Below are 23,334 nucleotides of genomic sequence, written 5' to 3'. Positions count from 1 at the left end.
CTAAAAAATTTGCCTGCAATCCAGGAGACCTGGGTTCAATCCCTGGGTCAGGAAGATCCCCTGGAGAAGGGAATGGCTACCCACTTCAGTATTCTTGCCTGGAGAACTCCATGGACAGAGGAGGGTGGTGGGCTACACCCCATGGGGTTGCCAAGTGTTGGGCACAAATAGGCAACTGATACTTTTCACTTTTTCCATTTGATCACATTTTCATAACCCACTTGAACCTAGCCTGATATGCTAGCTATAAACTACTAGGAACAAAAAAAAATTCATTAGGATCTTGCATATACTTTCATTTTTAAAGCACATTATTTTCTGTTTAAGATCCTGTATCTTCAGTGAGACCACTTGTTTGAAAATACTAAATAGTGGTGAACTCCTAAATTTAAATTTTAGATGATTAATACACTAAAACTTGAGTATGAAAGTATGTAAGCTAATCTTGAAAAGCAGTTAAAAAACAAAAGGCTTCAGTGCATAGTTATAGTTAACAAATAATCTATATTCAGTATCAGTGCTAAAAAGCATTACCCTATAGAAATTATATGCATTAAGCATAGTCAATTATTTGATTTAACTTAAAAAGTCTGAAAATTACTAAAAGTTTGACTGATAAACAACAAGATTAACCAGGGAAAGTTGCTAGTATAACAACTTTTTGTTGTTATAACCAGCATTCTATATTACAATGTGTATCTCGCACCACATAATACATATATTTTAATTTAAAATGAATTGGTGAGCTGATACTTAAAGAAATATAATATGCATTTGTTTTGTTTCATGTTTTGTTTGTTTTTTTTTTTACTGCACAGTGTAGCTTGTGGGATCTTACTTCCCCGGCCAGGGGCTGAACCTGGGCCCAGCAGTAAACACCAAGTCCTAACCACTGGACAGACAGAGAATCTCCATCATGTACGTTTTCTTTGTGAGTCATTATCCCTTAGTTTAAGCGGAAATAACTGTCTAGTTTGCTATCTTTACTTGTCTAGCAATAAGTAGCAGTTTAAGTTAAGAGAATAAAAGACAGGTCATGAAGGCTCTTAATTATACATGGATGGATAAATTCTATATATTCAAAATATTCACGGAAAATGGCAAGGGATTCCCCTTCCCATCCCTCCACATAAAGATAGAACAAAATGCTCAGAATGAAAAAGCTATGGAAACCCAGATCATAAGTAAAGGAAACTTTATTTCCAAAACCACAGCTTCTTTCTTCATGCTCAAAGAACACAGAGTTGAAAAGCCATTACTAAGAGCATTTGAACTTTAAATTGGTATTAAGCAGGTTTTTAGAAGCAACGCAGGAGGCCTGGGTTCGATCCCTGGGTTGGAAAGATTCCTTGGAGAGAAGCATGGCAGCGCACTCCAGCATTCTTGCCTGCGAGACCCTGAGGACAGAGGAGCCTGACGGACTACAGCCCGTGGAATCACAGAGCCAGAGACGGCGGAGCAACTAACACTAGAAGTCATGGTGAAGTTTGTTTTTCACAGAGAAAAAATTCTTTTCTTCTTTATTTCTAATGCCTAATGATTTAAATCACTACATGATTTGGGAGAAATACCGCAATATCTTATTCAAACAATAACCAGTCAGCATTATTACATAATTATCTCTGTCATTCTAAAAGTACATCTGTCACTATATTTAGGACCGCATCAGTGTAAAATCAATTTATAACATCAATGTGAAGTTTATCAAAAAGTCACTGCCACTCTGTAATCAGTATAGGATCACTTTCATTCCTGGAGAAAAGTGAATGCCTAGATTACAGGCATATTATGCATGCATGCTCAGTCCTGTCTGACTCTTGGTGACCCCATGGACTGCAGCGGACCAGGCTCCTCCGTCCATGGGATTTTCCAGGCAAGAATACTGGAGTGGGTTGCCATTTCCTCTTTCATATAGGCATATTATAAGCAAATGCACAAATTATGCTTATAATAACTGACCATGTCAAAATGTTTTACAACATCTAATAGAGTGCCTTGAATGGCAATCAATCTTTGAAATGCTGAGCTACCGAAAGACACTAATAATTATAGTTGCAGAAAATTTTCAACACAGCCACCAACTATAAATGATACCTGAAGAATTTTACCTCTTTATCTGTCCGATCCAATAGGCTATGTTGTACTGGAGGAATTAAATTTTCAACTGCTTTCCCCACATCACTGCGGAATGAATCACTAGCTGGAAGGCAACTGAAAATGAGGAAAATGCAACATTCAGTAAAAAAATACTGACATTAAATATTTTATCATACCATATGATGAGTTTTTTTCACAATGAACAATATAGAGATTTTTTATAGTTAATTTAATATATATTAAATTAAATGTTATTAAAATATCTTACTCAAATAAAAATCCACCTAATTGTTATGCTCAGACATGAAACTATAATTACAAACTTAAGTTCTCAAGTTTTTTTTACCTAAATTAAATATTTATACTTTCTATATTTCCATACTTTCAGATTACATCACAAATTTGGAATCGCTTGCTTTTTTTTTTTTAAGAGTTATATTTTATTTGGTGGGAGTTTTTAGGACTTCAAACCCGGGAGACAGCATCTTAAGTAACCTTGAAAGAACTGTTCCAAAGAGGCAGAGGGGGAGAAGCCAAGTTATAAAAAAGTTTGCAACAAGGGGCAGGTAGTCTAAACATAAAAAATTACTGTTAATTAAGGAAAACCAGTTATCTCAAGCTAAGGAATTTAGCGCTTTTCTTTGTATGCAAGAGCCTGGGCTCACTGAAATCATGCAATCTCTCGCTTTTGATTAAAGTCCTAACTCATTATTTACTGAATACCTGGCAGGTAGTTTGTAAATATAACTCTGCCCATTTTCAGTCCAGATGATGACTTTATCAGCTGAGACAAAGTCACCTCCCGTCCACGTCTGCCCGTTTTCACTCGGACCCGAGCACAACAGGGAGTAGTCTCCAGCATCAAATACCTACGAGGAGTAAGAGATTCACGTTCAAGTCCATGTTGGTGTCATTTAAGTAAAACACAGCAACATTTTAACTGAAATGAAAACTTCTAGAATCACATTTAATAACCTCAGGCCTTTACAGTTGACTACCTCAGTTAAAGACATTTTGTCAGTGAACCCTGGGGCACAGTTCCCTTCAACAGGGCAACTATGACACGGCCCCAGCCTCCAGTGGGCAGGCAGGAGACTGTGCCAGCAGGGGTCAGGGGTGCTCCCTCCACACGGACAGGAAACCTTAGCCCTTCTCATCTAAAGGGAAGGGTGCTCCATCACATGACCAGTACCCAACCTCCAGGATGCATGCTGACGACTCCCAGTTTTTTCCTATACCCAGTAACAATGTTTCTAACAAAAACCTCTAATACCAGAGTGTTAGAAGGGAATTCACTGTACCTTATTTCATTAACGTCTTACAATAGTGTAAACAGGACATCAGCAGACTCAGTTTTATTATTAATAACTCTCACATACAATAGCCACATCCTATAATTTCATCAGCAACACAAACTCCGGACCTTCTGTGACCTGACATTTACAAGATACATCCAAGTCTGCAAAATGCCTTTACCATCATTTTCTTATTGCTCTTAGAGTCACTGCAGGAGGCAGGCAGGCAGGTATCGCTAGAGACAAAAAGCGGACCCAGGGAGCTCCCTGGCAGTCTAGTCGTTGATAACGCCGCACTTCCATGGCTAGGGGTGTGAGTTCTCAGTCCTTGGGCAGGGAACGAAGAGCCCAGAGCCGTGAGGTGCAGGCAAGAGACAGAACAAACCCTGACACAGATGAGGGCTACGTCACCTGCTCAAGGTCCCACGTCCAGTAAACCGACAGAGCTAGGACTAGACCCTCATCTGATAACAGCTAGCAGAATTTCCCACCACACTCAGTGTTTGAGAGAAGTACCTACTGTGTTGCTAAAAAATCTCCCCAGGAGGAATGTGTAATTCAATGGCCGGGTTTTTATCTTATTTTTCTTTAAAGAAACAACAATGAAGTTGCTGTGCAGACACTCTTGAGACAAGAACAAACCCTAGCCGAATTCACCATAATTTGCTATAATATGTATCAGAAACACAACACTAGTACTACACGAATAGCCAAGAAAAGTCCAAGAGAGAATTATGGACACCAGCCCTCCAGCCTTATGATCTATTAAAACAAATTACGAAACCATCAAAAATAAAGTAATAACAATATCAGTTCATGAATTAGTCCTGACAATTCAACAAGTCCACAAACAAGTCCTAGAAAAAATGTAGGAATACAGTATATTATGAAGGTACAAGAATTATTGTAAAATTTGAATTATTCAACAAATGGCGTTAGGAACTGCAGGATACATTCTGATATCCATTGGAATAAAGATAAAATTGGATCTATGGCTCACAATTCACACAAAATAAATTTCAGATTAAAGATTCCAAGGTATATAAAATAAAACCATACAAATATTAGGAAGAAAAAAATTTTTAAAGTTTCAGCAAAGCTGAGACTTTTAGAATATATCATCAACCATTTTTAAAACCATACAATAAAATATGACAATTTAACCATACAAAAATTGAAAACTGCTTTCTGGTAATAACTATCTGAGAAAGTCAGATAGTCTTGAGTCCCTTGGACAGCAAGGAGATCAAACCAGTCCATCCTAAAGGAAATCAACCCTGAATCCTGGAAGGACTGATGGAAGGACTAATGCTGAAGCTGAAGCTCCAATACTTTGGCCACCTGATGCGAAGAGTTGATTCACTGGGAAAGAACTTAATGATGGGAAAGACTGAAGGCAAAAGAAGAGGAGGCTGGCAGAAGATGAGATGGTCAGATCAGCATCACCGACTCAACATACATGAATCTGAGCAAACTCTGGGAGACAGTGAAGGACAGGGAAGACAGTGAAGTCCATGGGGGCACAACTTAGTGACTAAACAACAACAAATCTCAGCAAGTCACGCTGGTGGGCTGCGGCACGTCCGCACGCTGTGTGTGTACGCATGTCCCTGATGATTCATGAAACTCAGCGCCTATCTACATATTTACTGTCTACTTGGCTTTGCTCTCGTAGCTATCTCACATTGGGTTGGCTGCGTTTTCCTTCTTGATCTGTAGGAGTTGTTTTTTTGTTGGTAACAGAAGAGTCTCTCATCATGCTGCATACCATGGCTCTCTTCTCATTCTGTGGGTTGTCCTCTCACTCTCGTGTGTGCATTTAAGAGAAAGCTGCCCTCACGTGAATATAAAAGGCTTACAATGGGCACACGAGAAACTGGTGTTAGCTACAGCCTCTGGGGAGGGGAAGGGACATATCTGAGAGGGAAGGAGTGCCTATTTTTCACTGTATCCTCCTGCAGTCTGTTTTCACTTTGATTTGGATGTGCTTTAAACTTTAAGACAGAGGAAGGATCCCAGATAGTGAACACAGCTGAGCAGCTGCTAGCCTTCTTCTCTAAGCTTTTTCCCAGAGAGCAGCCATGCAGCCCTTCTGTGGTGAGGCTCCCCCCTGACGCAGGACCACATGGCAGTGATGAGAGCGGCGGCCGCAGCCAGGCTGCCTGAGCCATGTAACCTCCGTCACTTACAACCACCATCACTTGTATAACCTTAGCCAAAGCAGCCACCCTCCTCATCCCTCAGTTGCCTCATCTATAAAATGGGCAAAGCCACCATTCCTAGAGTGAAAAGCAGCCTCTAAAGTGGCCCCACCGAGGGCCAACTCCTAGTTTTCCATCCTTGTGGAAGCCTCTCTCCTGAGTGCAGGCTGCATCCTGTGACGTTTCTAGAGAACTGAACACGGCAGAGGGGATGCAATCTCAGCTCCAGGGTTGGGGGGGTCTCGGCCACACCTCTTGCTCACCGACTCGGAGGAAAGACAGCTGCTGTGTTGTGAGCTGTCCTAATGGGGCCCACATGGCAGAGAACTAAGGTCTCCAGCCCACAGTCAGCAGGACCTGACGACTGTCAACCAGCAGATGAGTAAATCTGGAAGCTGAGCCCCCGCCAAGGTGAGCCCTGGGACAGGGTGGTCGTCCCAGTCAAAACCCCTTCATCACAGTCTGTGAGAGATCCTGGGCCAGAGGTACCCAGCTAAACCATGCCTGGACTCCTGATCACAGGAACTGGGTGATGATTCCCATTTGTTGTTTTAAACGACTAACTATTGAAGTAATGTTTTATGCAGGATTCAGTTCAGTTCAGTCACTCAGTCGTGTCCGACTCTTTGCGACCCCATGAATCGCAGCACGCCAGGCCTCCCTGTCCATCACCAACTCCCGGAGTTCACTCAGACTCACGCCCATCGAGTCCGTGATGCCATCCAGCCATCTCATCCTCTGTCGTCCCCTTCTCCTGCCCCCAATCCCTCCCAGCATCAGAGTCTTTTCCAGTGAGTCAACTCTTTGCATGAGGTGGCCAAAGTACTGGAGTTTCAGCTTTAGCATCATTCCTTCCAGAGAAATCCCAGGGCTGATCTCCTTCAGAATGGACTGGTTGGATCTCCTTGCAGTCCAAGGGACTCTCAAGAGTCTTCTCCAACACCACAGTTCAAAAGCATCAACTCTTCGGCACTCAGCCTTCTTCACAGTCCAACTCTCACATCCATACATGACCACAGGAAAAACCATAGCCTTGACTAGACGGACCTTAGGTAACCAATATATCACCCCTCAGATTGTTATTTCCAAATAACACATGGAAAGCTTTGGAAAATACGGTAGGCACTATGGTAGGTGATCAAAACTTGCTGGCTCTTCTTCTATCATGGAAACATTAAAGTCTAGCGATGTGAAAAGCAATATGCACCTTTCACCATTAGCTCTAAAGTGACAGAAGAAGACCTTCCTGACTCCCAAGATGTCGGAAAAGGATGGCACTTGGGGATGAAAACCTACAAAGATACGTCCCAACTTTCAGAAAACTCACTGCCATTGCCCATGACGCACTGACAAGACAACAAAGAGCACGGCAGCAAGACACGAAGACTGAGAACTAATAGACACTGACCAAGCCACTCTATGGACCAAACCCAAAAAAGGCAATGATGTAGCCAGATCCCATACCTCAGAGTATATCAAAAACAGACCAAATATTTAAAACACTCTAATCCAAGTTTCTCCTTACAATTATCTTTAGAAGGCTGATAAACCAAAATCTTGAAGGGCAAAAATGCAGTTTGTTACTTATGTACAGTTATCTTACCCTCCAATACTTGGAGCACACCACCAAAAGTGACCTTTGTGTGAACGCACAGAAAGAGATGCTTTGGCAATTCTGACAGTAAATCGGTTTGGATTCTTCCTCAAATATTGGCTCAGTATCCTGAAAAGAGAAACATTTGTAAAAACTTCAGGGTTGGCAGGATTGTCAATTTAAATTATCACACAATGATAAAGAAAACAAAACAAAATAAAGACATCACTTGATGTGCTCATCAATTTAGCCCCTCATGTTGAGGACTAAGGTAGTAAAAGGCAGCCAAAATGTACTCTAACGTCACGTGGGCACAGCGTATTTGCTACAAAGCTACTCAAGATTAACAGACTAATGAGCGTCAGAATGTCATCACTGGCAATGACAGATGCTAAAAATGTTAGTTAATCTTAATTTCTGTCAGTTTTTGACATAAGCTTGTAGGTTAAAAAAAAAAAAAAAAAAAGAAAACATCATTTCCTCCAGTTTCTCCCAGATTCAATGTCTAAAAATCCCCTAACGGACGAGATTAGGATCTCTTGCCAGATACCTGATCTGCCTTTCTCACTGATAAAAAGCAAGAAGGAATTCAAGCCTAAGGAACTCAGAGGACTGAGACTGGCTTCATACCCTTTTAGCAGCAGTTTGCTTTTTTCCGCCCGCCTCAAGCAAGCTACCTTTTCAATTTAAACAGAAGCAGCTGAGGAAAAGCCTCGTCTATGCTTCTCTACTCCATATTCTGTACAATATGTTTCTCTGTTTTGTATCCTTGATAAAGCAGATGTCTACCATCAAAAGGGAAAACAATAATTCATGTACAGAGATAGCATTCTAGGGGAATCTTCTGCACTATGTCAATAAGTATGGAAAAGGAAAGCTTTTTCTTTCCTCCAGCCTATCATGACTACCATGTAAGACTCCTCAAGAACAAGAACAGAGAACTCACTTCCGGCCTCCTTTGTCTCACCTGCAGGTCACTTATTTCCGAGGTGACAATCCACACCTTCAAGATGCCCGTCACTGAGAGTGCCACCACGGTGTCCTCTAACCGAGAAGGAAGAAGCAGCCGGTTACCAGCGTAGTACGATTGCTTTCTACACGGGAACATGGTCACAACAGTGACGTGGACCATGGTTTGCTTTAATGAAACTAAATAACAGCATGTTTTACAATCAGCATGAAAACCTAATTCTAGGTTTTAGGAAATAACAGAAACCAGATTTTGAGACACAGGTTAATAAAGATGATCAAACGCGGAATTCAAAGAAAACCTGTTTTAAGCTGTGTGATTTCTTATTTCTAACTTGTAGGCTTTAATAATTTCAAATATTCTTGATTACCATGTCTACAATTAACCTTAAAAAACTTTTTAAGAACAAATTTTAAAAATTAAAAAACAACTTTTATTCCTCAACGTTCACTTTTATTTATCCTGGGGAAGCACATTCATATCGTGTCTTCAGGGCACACCTTTCCTCCTTCCCACCCACCTCACCTGCCTTCTAGATAAGTTATTGCACACTGCACTCTCCATAGACCATGATCAAGAGAAAGACATGATGTAAAATCTAAATCCATCAGCTTCGGGTGACGGAAAAGTCACAGCACCACAGTGATATTCATGAACTCTGAGAGGCGAGGCCTTAGAAAGCAGTCTAAGGCAGGCTCCAGAGCAATGGAGGGATGTGTTAAAAATCACATTTTCTTCACTGATTAACCACTGAACTGTGGATAACTGAACTAACCTACCTTAAATTCAATTTGCTTATCTGTAAGCAAATATAAATGAATAACATAATGATAGCACTTACTTTAATAAGGTGTTATGAGAATTAAGACACCACAGGTATAGCCCTCAGCCCATCAGTACAGATTAGTCATCACTGTTATTGAAAAGAATTGCTTACTATCTTTCAGTAAAAACTTTATTTGTACTGCCTGGTTCCCTAGGCAAGTTTAAGTGCTGAAATGCACTGATTACAATTCTAAGATCACTGTATAAAGAAGCTAGAACTGCTCATAAATGTCAATTACAGCAAAAGTGCAATATACCAATAAATTCAAAATCCTCAAATCTCCACACACTAGAATATGGCAAAGTAGACTGAAAATATGTATGGTAGTGACGTTATAAACGGACAACATTTAGAATTGTAGGTACAGCACAACATTTTCCATTAAAGTTGCATTCTACCCTGTTCAGACCATAATACAAGCATGTATATTTCACAGATGGCTATTTCCCACGCATTCCTACATAAGGCTTTATGTGTGTGCGTGCTAAGTCGCTTCATTCATGTCCAACTCCATGCGACCCTGTGGACTATAGCCCACTAGGCTCCGCTGTCTATGGGATTCTCCAGGCAAGAATACCAGGGTGGGCTGCTGTTTCCTCCTCCTGGGGATCTTCCCGACCCAGGGATCAGACCCACAACTCTTATGTCTCCTGCACTGGCAGAGGGGTCTTTACCGCTAGCGCCACCTGGGAAGCCCTCAAGGCTTTATGTACCTGTGTACAAACTACTTCTGCCAGAAACATCACAACCCCATGTCGGACAAACTCCTCTTCACCTCTCAAAGCTTAGATGAGACTTCATTGAATCTGGGCAGCCTTCCTAGCTGCCCTCAAAGCCCCTTCACTGCCTTTGCTAATTCTAGCCTCTACTATTTTTCTGTCTTTTCACATGTTACACCGAACTGCCATTGTTTATATATCATCCTCCCTTCCTAGAATTCCAGTCCTGCCAGTAGTTCAATCCTCTGCACCTAGAAAAGAGTAGGCACTCAATAAATATTTGTGGCATGGCTGTTGAATAAAAAGCTACGGAAAACTCCCAGGGAAGGCAGTTCGCCAATGGACACGACGTAACCCAGTGGTAAAAGCAACCGCTCCGGGGTCCGTCTGGGCGCCAGGAAGCCACAGGCTTGTTCTGTGACCGTAAGCGGAGATTCCATCACGCTAAACTTCACCCGCCTCCTCATCCACACATCCTATGATGGCAGTAGCTGTGACACCGAGCACCGTGAGAAGCGGTTACTGTATGGAAATGCTAAGCACGTGCCAATGCTGGGAGCACTCTGTACATGAAGTCTCACGTCGATGGTGACAGTAGTTACAGACCAGCCTTTACAGCAGAGCACGTGACCACGCAGTCATCAGGAGGGCTTACAGGAGTACACCAAAGGCACATACGAATACACATTCAATGTTCAGTATTACTGTCCTCTTCCCCAACAATTACTTTTGCCAGTTTCAACAGAAAAGGAGAAAACACACTCATATATGTCGAATGTTAACTACACATCAAGCGCTTACCAGGAACAGTCATTCAATTGAATTGTGTATAATCCCCTCCCTTTTCGTTCCCTTCACATAAAATGGAAATACTTCCTACGCCTCTTCATAGCAAGTAACCAAACCAGGCCCAAGAGATACACAAACTATGGTTCCTCCTGACATGCTCTAAGACTGCCAAAAACTAGTGATTTATTCCTTGGAATGGAGACAATCTAACACGTTAAATCTTAGGTCAATCAAAGACTCCTTTATGAAAGTAGAGACAGACCACAAATCATGAGAGTCGCTATTTCTTAAATTGAAGAATACAATATAAGCAAGTATATTAATATTTGATACACTATAGAATCCTATAGTAAGCTCATCATAGTGCAGAAATTCCTAAAGGGCACACTGACCTTGTGTTCGGTGGGATCGAATAATACTCATGGAGCTGATCCAGTCTGGAGAGATCTTTGAGACTAAGGAGTACAACACTTCAAGGCTGGTGGCATCCACCACAAGGATTTCAGGATAATGACCGTGGCACAGAAGCCTTCCTTCTCTCTGACTTCCAACAGAGAACTGATAGAACTAGAAGGAAAAAAATTTTTTAAATGTTTACTTAAGATACTTGATTCACATACATTCACCAAGCTTAGGAGGATGCTCAATTTCTCCAGCAATATCTCCAGATATATAGTACATACTACGATACATATACCACATGCATACTATATGGTACATATTACATGTGTCTATGGATACTTCACGACCAAGATAATCACAATGGTGTGATCACTCAGCTAGAGCCAGATATCCTGGAATGTGAAGTCAAGTGGGCCTTAGAAAGCATCACTACAAACAAAGCTAGTGGAGATGATGGAATTCCAGTTGAGCTATTTCAAATCCTGAAAGATGATGCTGTGAAAGTGCTGCACTCAATACACCAGCAAATTTGGAAAACTCAGCAGTGGCCACAGGACTGGAAAAGGGCAGTTTTCATTCCAATCCCAAAGAAAGGCAATGCCAAAGAATGCTCAAACTACCACACAATTGCACTCATCTCACACACTAGTAAAGCAATGCTTAAAATTCTCCAAGCCAGGCTTCAGCAATATGTGAACCATGAACTTGCGGATGTTCAAGCTGGATTTAGAAAAGGCAGAGGAACCAGAGATCAAATTGCCAATATCTGCTGGATCATGGAAAAAGGAAGAAAGTTCCAGAAAAACACCTATTTCTGCTTTATTGTGGATCCCAATACACTGTGGAAAATTCTTCAAGGGATGGGAATACCAGACCACCTGACCTGCCTCTTGAGAAACCTGTATGCAGGTCAGGAAGCAACAGGACATGGAACAACAGACTGGTTCCAAACAGGAAAAGGAGTACGTCAAGGCTGTATATTGTCACCCTGCTTATTTAACTTCTATGCAGAGTACATCATGAGAAACACTGGGCTGGAAGAAGCACAAGCTGTAATCAAGATTGCTGGGAGAAATATCAATCACCTCACATATGCAGATGACACCACCCTTATGGCAGAAAGTGAAGAGGAACTAAAAAGCCTCTTGATGAAAGTGAAAGAGGACAGTGAAAAAGTTGGCTTAAAGCTCAACATTCAGAAAATGAAGATCATGGCATCTGGTCCCATCACTTCAAGCCAAATAGATGGGGAAACAGTGGAAACAGTGCCAGACTTTATTTTTTTGGACCCCAACATCACTGCAGATGGTGATTGCAGCCATGAAATTAAAAGATGCTTACTCCTTGGAAGGAAAGTTATGACCAACCTAGGTAGCATATTGAAGGGCAGAGATATTACTTTGCCAACAAAGGTCCATCTAGTCAAGGCTATGGTTTTTCTAGTCATGTATGGATGTGAAAGTTGGACTGTGAAGAAAGCTGAGCACCAAGAATAGATGCTTTTGAACTGTGGTGTTGGAGAAGACTCTTGAGAGTCCCTTGGACTACAAGGAGATCCCACCAGTCCATCCTAAAGAGATCAGTCCTGGGTATTCTTTGGAAGGACTGATGCTAAAGCTGAAACTCCAATACTTTGGCCACCTCATGCGAAGAGTTGACTCATTGGAAAAGACTCTGATGCTGGGAGGGATTAGGGGCAGGAGGAGAAGGGGACGACAGAGGATGAGATGGCTGGATAGCATCAACGACTAGATGGACATGAGTTTGGGTGAACTCCGGGTGTTGGTGATGGACAGGGAGGCCTGGTGTGCTGCAATTCATGGGGTCTCAAAGAGTAGGACACGACTTGAGCGACTGAACTGAACTGAACCATCTTCCAAACAGTAATTTAACTCCAAGACACTTTGAGATGGGCAAAAAAAAAAAAAGGTTACTTTAATGGAGAAAAAGGTTCTCCAATTATTAAAGATGGATGCCCCCAAGAGTTTTTTAATAACTTGGCACTTCCTTGTGATTTCAGTAAGTGCCAGTGTGATCAAGGTTCACCATTTCTACGTATATAAAAGAACAACCTGCTTCTGGACCTGAGAGGGTGAGTATCACAAAGGAAACAATGGCCACACACTAGTAAATCTGCCAAAAAGCATCTTCTCCTTAGGGATGACTGCCAGTCGGAATACAGAAGGCCTAAATACCAGATCTGGTGAAGAGGAGGCACTGAAGATACACTGATTAACTTTTCTTAAACTGTAAGCCAAAAGTTTTTCAATCATAAAATTTTATAGCAGTCAATATATTTATATCCAACGAGTCTGAATGACATTGATGTATAATTTTTCAATTAAATTATCTATAAAGTCAATGCATCTAAATGATATACTATCCTTTTTCTCTTTATAAACTTAATGACTCTTCATATGGTTAAAAAAAAAAGTAATATAGGCCCTTTAAATAAAAAGCGTACGTCCTAGGAATTCCCTGGCGGTCCAGTGGTTAGGACCCCATGCTCTCACTGCCAAGGGCCCAGGTTCAATCCCTGGTCAGGGAACTAAGATTCCACAAGCCATGAAAGTGAAAAGTGAAGCCGCTCAGTCGTGTCCGACTCTTCGCGACCCCATGGACTGTAGCCCACCCAGCTTCTCTGTCCATGGGATGGCACAAGCCATAAAGTGAGGCCAAAAAAGAAAAAATCCAAAATGGATCACAGAGCTAAATATGAATGGAAAAACAATAACGATAACAAGCAATTAAAAGGGAAAAAGCTGTACACCTGAAACTAACACAACAATGTAAATCAATCAGTCTTAATAAAAAATTTTTAAAAAGAAAAAAAAATAGCGTATGCCCTAATAGCATTGAAAAAGCAATTTTTAAAAGGCTCGGCCAGGGCAAGAAACAGTCACTAAAGACCTATATCACACTAACCATCTCTAAACATTTTCCATTGCTTTTCTAATTTGTGCTAGTACAGAAGGTTTTCTTTCTCAACAAATTATTTTGTTTGTCTTAAGGGAAGCAGTATGATGTAACTGAAAGAACAGAGTCCCCAGAGTCAAGTAAAGCTGTTCTGAGATCCTAGTGATGGGAATGACTCACTGTGAGACTGGGGCAAGTTATTTAATCACTCTATCAGCCTCCTTGCATGTAAAAGGATATACTCCTATCTGATGCATAAGAATATGGGTGGGGCTAAATGAGACACCACACAAGAAAGGCCTAGATATCTGCTATAAACCTGAGTTCCCTCCTCTCCCTCTCCTTCCCCATTAAGACTATAAATCACATTTTCTATATACAATGCAATTTTCCCAACACTCAATGCAGTAAATGATGAGTAATCTGAAGCACAAAGAATTTGACAATTATGGAAGAATAGGCGGGAATACCAGGAATATGTTACTTCCTTGGTGGCTCAGACAGTGAAGAGTCTGCCTACAATGTGGGAGACCCAGGTTCAATCCCTGGGTTGGGAAGATCCTCTGGAGAAGGAAATGACACCCCACTCCAGTACTCTTGCCTAGAAAATCCCATGGACAGAGGAGCGTGGTAAGCTACAGTCCATGGGGTCACAAAGAGTCAGACACGACTGAGTGACTTCACTTTCACCAGGAATGTAGGCGAGAGGCTATAAATTCCTGTAAATTCCTGAGTTAAGTTAGGTATGTGAAAAGGTCATGTCTTTTACAGACCCAAGGCCAACTGCACAAGCAAGGAAAAGGGTATCATCCAAAAAGTGGATTGTGTCAGACTTCTCTGATGCTCCAGTGGCTGAGAACCTGCCTTCCAAAGCAGGGATCAGAGGTTCAATCCCTGGCCAGGGAACCAAGATCCCCCATGTCTCGGAGCAACTAAGCCTGTAGGCCTCAACCACTGAGCCCGCGCACCACGACAAGAAAAGACCCAGAGCAGCCAAAAAAAGGAAAAAAAAAATTTTTTTTAATGGATTGTGTCAGTCATGAATGGAATCATAAAGGCTTTAGCAAGAGTGAATTCCATTATTTAGGATGTAGAATGCTTACCCAACCAATAAAAGGGCTCCCACTTGGGTAACCAAGACACCTAGCAAGAGCAGACACAGTGACGACGGCTGGCTTACACTTTCAACACTCGTCTCCGCTCCTTGGTCTTCCTCCCCCACTACACTGTCTTCTGAAGAAGATTTCAACTGCTGCAATTCTAGTCTTCCTGTCCCATTACCCATTCCCACCCATTTTTCACATAAAAATAGAGACTCAGTGTTTAAAAAAAAACATGTTTTAAACTGACCATGGGTGCTGAGTTGGCCAGTTGCAGAAATCAATACCAACCTGTATGCCAGTATGTGTGCAAGCTAATTTTGTAAATTCAATACATCTGCCATCATTCACGTCCCAGAGGCACATCTCCCTATAAAACAAAATAATCGCTGACTTTAAATCTGAGTTTTAAAAGCACGGTTCAACTTTGTCAAGGTAGTTTAAAATTAAGCTTCCATTAAAACGTACATATTTCAGAAAAAGCAGCATATAGTCATTATCGCTGTTCACCAAAACTCCTGACCCTCCCAGCCACCGCCTTAAGTTCCCCTCCAGCCTACCCAACCTTGCCCTGATCCACATTCTTTCTGGACACAAGGGAGGACTACACTTCCTGGTTCCCTGTCAGTTGGTGGAGTCTTAGGAGCGGTTCTGGCCAGAACTGGTAGGAGGCCCTCCCAAACTCCCCTCCTCTGCCTCTGTGCCAGAGTGGCTGCCCTCTCACCCTCAAGCTCAGAGTGAGGATAATAATGAAGCAGAGCACAGGCCTAAGTGATAGATAAAAGGGCAGGTGACAAAAACTAGAACTAAATGTTTAATTTAAACCATTCCAATTTTCCATTGATTATCAACATAGCTAGAAAATTTAGCACTGCAAAACACAAAACTTAAGGTCAACTGATTTCCAAATCTTCGCAAATTAAAAACAATATTCCAGTTTTGATTCCACATTTGCTGCAGTTTTACTGTAGTTCATGGGGTCCCAAAGAGTCAGACACGACTGAGCAACTGAATTGACTGACCAAAAGAAAAGAGCTTTATCTCAAACTAAAGAGACAGCGTTCAAAATTAGAAATGTCAATATGCCTTGTCCTTCAAAGAAATAAACTAAAGATTTATTTCACAGAGGCGAACATTAATAAAATGCAGTGATCCTGATGCTTATTATTAGGGTATTCCTTAAGATGCCGTAGGGCTTCGCTGACAGCTCAGCTGGTAAAGAATCCACCTGCAATGCAGAAGACCTAGGTTCGATCCCTGGGTTGTGAAGATCCCCTGGAAAAGGTGAAGAATACTCCAGTATTCTGGCCTGGAGAATTCCATGGACAGTCCATGGGGTTGCAAAGAGTCAGACACAACTGAACAACGTTCACTTTCCTATATCCCATGTGGTATAAACTTTTCAAAGGAAACTCACCTATCTGTTTAGAATATGCATTCTAATATGAATTTACCTGATACTGCTTCTCAGTTACACAAGGTTCTTTTCAAATTCATAAATTATAGAGAGTTGAAGGGACAATTTCTTAAAAAACTCTCTTCCCGTTCCGTGACTCTCTTCAGTAATGTATTTCATAAACACACAATTTTCTAAACACCCCAAAAGTTTTTATTCCCCCCATTCTAGGCCCTTCACCTGCTGTCCAATGACCCACCTTTCCAAAAGCAAGCTCTGAGACTTAGGAATGGATATAGCTACGTTAGCGTATTGACATACATCAATATAACTGATCAAACTTTTGTATGGCTTCATTTTCCAAATTTATGCTAACCTAGCATCACTGAGGTTTCTTAAAACTCTCAAAGTTGTCTGCCAACTCAGTAAAAATGCCATGGGGATTAACGACCATACTTTAACTTTTATGGTATTCTGAGTTTCTCAAAAGCAGGGCAGAGACATAACCATAAATTATAATAAAAGTACTATAAAAATCATTAATAAAGATAAAATTCATTTTGAAAACCATATTTCAAATAGCTTTATGTTGAGACAACTGAGACATTTATTTAAAAGATACCCAAAAAATAAAATAAAATTCCCTACTTATTAATACACTGGTATTATTTGCATTAAAGACTTAAGAGGAGAAAAGTGAATAAGAAAATACTTACCCACTCTCAGATGCGCTCACAATATACTGTTTGTCACTAGACGCACAAGCTTTAGACAAACAGGTGATTGATGCTGTGTGACCAAACAACAGTGCTCGAGGATTGACCTAGAAATACACAATATGTTTTCTAAAGTAGTCGTTCTTAGGAATCTTGTTAAATATTCAGTATAAATGTACAGATACAGATTTGAGAAGAACTGCTCAGGACACCAAAAACCAACAGCAGCGAAACAGTGACTCCCACCAATTCAGTGCTCACCATTACCCCACCAATGGTTCTGAAGTCGAAAGTGGAACACCAAGAGGTGACATTACTTGCCCAGTATACAGAGAGGGATACTGCCAAGGTTTAAAGCGGGCAGTGTTTAGCACAGAGCTCTACTGCACAGAGAAATCAGGTTAAGACTGAATTCGCATATAAAATAATTTCCCCTCACTTATTTTTAAAAATAATACTTTCCATGATCTGAAAGCACATTTAGAGCCTCTAGACTGACATCCCAAACACAAAAAATAGAGAACAGGTACCCTACCAAAAGCTGGTATCAACGTTAACTATCAGGAACTAATAACGATCTGCACAGACTAATGATTTACTGCCATAGTGCCTTTGAAAGGATGGCTTAATACCCACTATTCTAAAATAGTCTGGCAATCAGCCTCCAAATTCATCTACTTTGTACCAAACAGCATGCTATTATTTTAGGTGATGTCAGGGCTTTAAGTAATTTCAGGATATATTTCTTAACATTTTATACATATACAATATTTATAACATATGTACCAGATATAAAAAACATCTAACCACATAGTCAATACCCAGCTTAGGAAAAGATAATGATTAATACCTTTCATGCTATCAGTTTTGGAATCAAAATCACCTTAGTCGTATTTTGCATAATTATAATTGAAAGAAAAATACCATCATTGTTTATGGTTAGAACACGCCTAGAATGTTTTCTCATATAACCAACCCCATTTCCAAAGAGAGATTTCATATTCCTCCACTGGAAAAAAAATGCTTTTGGTCAATTCTATAATTTTTCCCTAGAAAATCAAATTTACCAATGGTTAGTTTTATTTTCAATGTACATGGCCTTGCTAGAAAATTCCATTTTCAGTCATAATAGAGTAACTAGACTGTACTCTCACCAAAACCTAGAAAGATGAACAAAAATAACTGAATGAAAAAAAGCACATAATCATCTCATGGGGCAATAAGAGCATTTGACAAAATTCAATTTCCTTTCCTGATTAAAAACTCTCAACAAATTGTGTGTAGAAGGAATGTACCCCAACATAATAAAGGCCATATGGAACAAGCCCATGTAGAAAACACTAAAAGCCTTTCTCTAAGATCAAGAACAAGACAAGGATGATTACTCTTGGCATTTCAATTCAACATAATATAGGTCTTAGCCAGAGTAGTTCGGAGAAGGCAATGGCACCCCACTCCAGTACTCTTGCCTGGAAAACCCCATGGATTGAGGAGCCTGGTGGGCTGCAGTCCATGGGGTCGTGATGAGTCGGACACGACTGAGCGACTTCACTTTCACTTTTCACTTTCACGCATTGGAGAAGGAAATGGCAGCCCACTCCAGTGTTCTTGCCTGGAGAATCCCAGGGATGGGGGAGCCTGGTGGGCTGCCGTCTGCGGGGTCGCAGAGTCGGACACGACTAAAGCGACTTAGCAGCAGCAGCAGCCAGAGCAATTGAGCAACAAATAATAAAGCAGCCAAGTTAGAAAGGAAGAAGTAATGTTTTCTCTGCAGATGACGTGACCTTATATGTAGAAAACCCTAAAGCCTCAACCAGAAGACTGTTAAAACTAATGAAGAAATTAAGTAAAGTTGCAGGATACAAAATAAACATCCAAAAATCTGTTGTTTCTATAACAGCAAGTTATCAGACAGAGAAATTATGCAATCCTACTTACCATGGCATCAAAAAGAATAAATTACTTAGAAATAAATTTAAAAAAAAAAGAAATAAATTTAACCAAGGAGGTGAAACACCTGAATTCCAAAAATTATATAAGACACTAATGAAAGAAATGGAAAAATAAATAAGTGGAAAGATACCCCACATTCTTGGGTTGGAAGAATTAATGTTGTTAAAAGGTCCATACTACTCAAAGCAATCTGCAGAGTCAATGCAATCCTATCAAAATTCCAATGGTATTTTTCACAGAAATAGAAAAAACCTTGATGAAATTTGTGTAGAACCATAGAAGACACCAAATGGCCAAAGCAGTTTTGAGAAGAAGCAAACTTGGAGGCTTCACACAATGAGCACCAACGTAATTAGAGGAAAAGTAAAAATGTGGCATTTCTATTTTTATCTCACCATATTCCATAAAAATTTGTCACATTTATTAACTAAGAAACATTTCACATATAACTAGTGCAGAGATATATAAGATAATCTGTTCAACCGATCAAAAAACAATCCATCCTCAAAGACCACAGTTCAAAAGCGACAGTTACCAAGTTATCAGCGGCAAGGAGTGACGTTTAGAATTAGAAGACGTGATGAGACAGTTCTTAAGACTAAACACCAGCACTAAGGCCCCAGTCTGGGACCTTGAGGCCGCTCGTTCTATAGTCAGACATCATTCCACACGCCTTTCTTTTTTCTTTTAGTTAAGTTTTTTGTTTTTTCCTTTCTATTACCTGAGATGCTATAATTATTCATTAAATAAATCCTTACCATGTACAAGCACTGTGATAACCGCTCAATATAACTTCCCTCACAGAATCCTTACCGAAACCTTGTGTGGTTGACCCTATTTTAAACATGATGAGACGAAGGCCTGAGACAGGTAAGTAAACTGCCCGAAGTCACACAGCTAGACACTAGAGTAGCCAAGATTCAAGCCAACTTCGTTTGCCTGCAACGCTGAGCCTTTACCATAACGTTTCACTTCTTTCATTAGTGCCATGTATTATAAAATTCCCTGCAATTATAGTTTTATTCTCCAAAATTATAGCTCTACAGGTAGTGGAAACAATAAAACTTTGTACAGGATACAATACCTTCATTAACAGACTCCCTCCTTTACTCTTATCTCCATCTCTCTACGTACGCATGAAATACTACTTCTGCAATTTCTGACATTTTATTTTGTATTTTTTGCCACACCACACAGTATGTGATATCCCAGTTCCCCGACCGGGGATTGACTCCGAGCCCCCTGCAGTGGAAGCACAGATTCTTAACCACTGAACTACCTAGCCGGTTGAGATGATGAACACGTTCTAAAACTGACTGCAGTAAGAGCTGCATAAGTCCGTGAACAGAGTAAAAGATCATCACATTGTACACTCTGAAGGGTGTGTTGCATGATGCAAACTTTATCTCAATAAAGCTGTTAAAAAGTTTTTTACTTAAAAAAGCAACTTTTTTGCCTCTACGTTCCATGACAACTATCACCCCATCTTCTCTGTTCCTCCTTACAGAAAAATTCCTGGGGAAGTTGTCAGAGATTGGAGGTTACAATATGGAAAAAGAGCATCTGTCCACAGACAGTGCCCAGAAGCAGAGCACACAGCAGTAAAGAATGGCAAAAAAAAACCACACACTGATTTTTAAAATAAAGGCAAAAAAACGTACGTTTTGTACATTTTTACAAAGTTTTTCTCTCTTCAAGACGCTGATCTCAGAAGGCTCAAAACTGTTATTTAGTATCTTTTTGGAAACCTCCTTCAATATGATTAGAAATTTCCTGAAAATATCTTAAATGTAACATAATAAGCCAGGTAGGATAGCTATTATAATTGGAAATCAAGCCCCAAACCAGCAGAAGTCAGCTCTGATGAGTAATGCTGATCATCATTCTGAACACAAAATGTATCTCATAGAAAATACAGAGGTAAAATTATTCTGGAACTGTGTTATTTTTTGTTAAGTAGCTTTTTGCATGCAAAAAGTACGATCGGCATTTCCAACACTCACATCCAAGTCCACGGAGAGGTCCCAGAGGCATATCTGCCCGTCGTGGCAGCCGGTCGCGACTGTGGCCCCATCATCCGTCAGCAGCACGGCTGAGATGCAGTGCGTCGGGGCTCTGCGGCCCCACAGGACGATGGGCAGCACGAGGCTGTTTCCTGCCATCCTGCCGGCAAACCTGGGGATGCGGCGAGAGCAACGTTAAATGCTACGGTATTTCCCTCTAAAACACATCACACACGTTTACTCTGAAGCCCACTTGAACTTCCTTAGTGCCAAAAATTCCCCTGAACATCATGCATGCATGCTAAGTCGCTTCAGTCGTATCTGACTCTTTGTGACCCCACGGACTGTAGCCTGCCCAGCTCCTCTGTCCATGGGATTCTCCAGGCAAGAGTACTGGAGTGGGTTGCCATTCCCTTCTCCAGGGGATCTTCCTGACCTAGAGATCAAACCCCGGTCTCTTGCAGGCAGATTCTTTACTGTCGAGCCACGAGGGAAGCTTCATGCTATTAGTTGAAATGTATTCTAATCCACTCACACAGGTTGCCTTGTCACGGTGCTTCCTGTAAACCAGTAGCTCTCAGATTCCTCCTCTCAGATTGGCCTGTCGGAGCTAACAGTTGGTCTGGGCTGACAGAACCAGGGTCCAGAGGCTGCTCTGCTGGCCAGCCGGAGAGCCTGGGCCTCCGTCATCAGCCATCTGACTGCTTTCCTCACTGCTTTTCCTGTGGGGATAACAGTGCCTCACAGACCCTCAGGAGAGCCCTGCCAGCTGGGCTGACCTAATGGCCCCAAGAACCAGGCAATGATTGGTTTGGTTGTTTTTCATTTATTTATTCATTGTTTTTGGAGGCACTGGGTCTTTCATTGCGTGCGAGTTTTCTCTCGTTGGGGCTTCTTTAGCTCAGCTGGTAAAGAATCTGCCTGCAATGCAGGAGACCCGGGTTCAATCCCTGAGGTGGGAAGATCCCCTGGAGAAGGGAAAGGCTGTCCACTCCAGTATTCTGGCCTGGAGAATTCCATGGACTGTATAGTCCATGGGGTCACAAAGGGTTGGACACAACTGAGCGCCTTTCACTTTGTCTATGTGCAGCTGGGGGGCTCCACAGCACAGGTTGATCAGCTGTGTCACATAGGCTTAGCCGACCCACTGCATATGGAACCTTCCCAGACCAGGGATCAAGCCTGTGTGGGGAACTGACAACCACTGGACCATCGAGGAATCCCATGATTGACTTGATTTTTAAGTGGCAACAAAAGATATGTGTATAATCTAGACACTGTAGAATCTAAGACTGTCCTAGGAGCTTTTCAGAAACACTTCAAGGAATAGTCATTTTCTATGAAAGAAACTAGTTTAATATCTATGGTCTCATTGCTGGTTGCTTTTAGCAAAAGTCTTTTCTTTAATCCACTACTTATACTCTTTAAACTAATAAAAACTAAAACAAAAATCCACTCCCTGGAAAGAAAATGAGGCGAGTAAAAAATTACGAATGACATTTACCAAATGCAATCTATATCTTTTATTTCTTGTTCCGATTAATGGGTTTTATGCTATAGTGCCAGAGAAGACTCTTGAGAGGCCCTTGGACTACAAGGAAATCAAACCACTCAATCCTAAAGGAAATCAATCCTGAATATCCATTAGAAGGACTGATGCTGAAGCTGAAACTCCAATACTCTGGCCCCCTGATGTGAAGAACCAACTCATTAGAAAAGACCCTGATGTTGGGAAAGATTGAAGGCAGGAAGAGAAGGGGACAGCAGAGGATGAGATGGTAGGATGGCATCACCAACTCAATGAACATGAGTTTGAGCAAACTCTGGGAGACCGTTAAGGACAAGGAAGCCTGACGTGCTGCAGTCCATGAAGTCACAAAAAGTCGGACACAACTTAGCGACTCAACAACAAAATGGCTTTCATCAATTTGTTTCTCCCCAAACGTCATCTGTTTGCTACAAGTAAAAGGTATGCATTTGAGGGAAAAATCCCAACTTCCTTTCTCATTTATAAAATCCTTTATGTACCAGCAGTTCATAGACTACCATGACATTAACAATTATTTCCATATTCCTATTTAACATTAGTAAATGAAACAAAGCACTGAGCCAGTTTTAAAAAATTGGGTACAGCATGCTACTGGCTGAATAACATATCCACCAGTGACTCTCAAAAAGAGAATCTGGAAGGAGTTCACTTCTCCATGGTGACGACATTCATTTTAAAGATGTATCACCAAAGATTTCTCTCAACTAAATAAGCTCACAGCAAGTAACACAACATGGTGAGATCAAGAAAGAACACCGGGGACTTGCTTGGCAGCCCATCGTCAGGACTTCACACTTACACTCCAGGG

General features: G+C 41.1%; 1 protein-coding gene across 6 annotated transcripts in view; it reads right to left on the bottom strand.

Annotated features, from left to right (window-relative positions):
• WDR7 (WD repeat domain 7) overlaps positions 1 to 23,334 on the bottom strand; it is a 354,635-nt gene that overhangs the window by 310,786 nt on the left and 20,515 nt on the right. For all 6 annotated transcript variants that reach the window (XM_069568596.1, XM_069568597.1, XM_069568598.1 and 3 more), the window contains exons 2-9: positions 20,978 to 21,149; positions 17,022 to 17,128; positions 15,201 to 15,279; positions 10,884 to 11,058; positions 8,155 to 8,231; positions 7,197 to 7,316; positions 2,821 to 2,966; positions 2,109 to 2,211 (exon numbers count right to left, since the gene is read on the bottom strand). In XM_069568596.1, coding sequence (XP_069424697.1) covers positions 2,109 to 2,211; positions 2,821 to 2,966; positions 7,197 to 7,316; positions 8,155 to 8,231; positions 10,884 to 11,058; positions 15,201 to 15,279; positions 17,022 to 17,128; positions 20,978 to 21,136 — 966 coding nt within the window. In that variant the 5' untranslated portion in view covers positions 21,137 to 21,149. The remainder of the gene's footprint in view (positions 1 to 2,108; positions 2,212 to 2,820; positions 2,967 to 7,196; positions 7,317 to 8,154; positions 8,232 to 10,883; positions 11,059 to 15,200; positions 15,280 to 17,021; positions 17,129 to 20,977; positions 21,150 to 23,334) is intronic.

The sequence above is a fragment of the Ovis canadensis genome, chromosome 23 (assembly GCF_042477335.2).
Source record: "Ovis canadensis isolate MfBH-ARS-UI-01 breed Bighorn chromosome 23, ARS-UI_OviCan_v2, whole genome shotgun sequence".
NCBI lineage: Eukaryota > Metazoa > Chordata > Mammalia > Artiodactyla > Bovidae > Ovis > Ovis canadensis.
The sequence above is the reverse complement of the archived record's forward strand: the minus strand, read 5'-3'. Positions and strand labels throughout refer to the sequence as shown.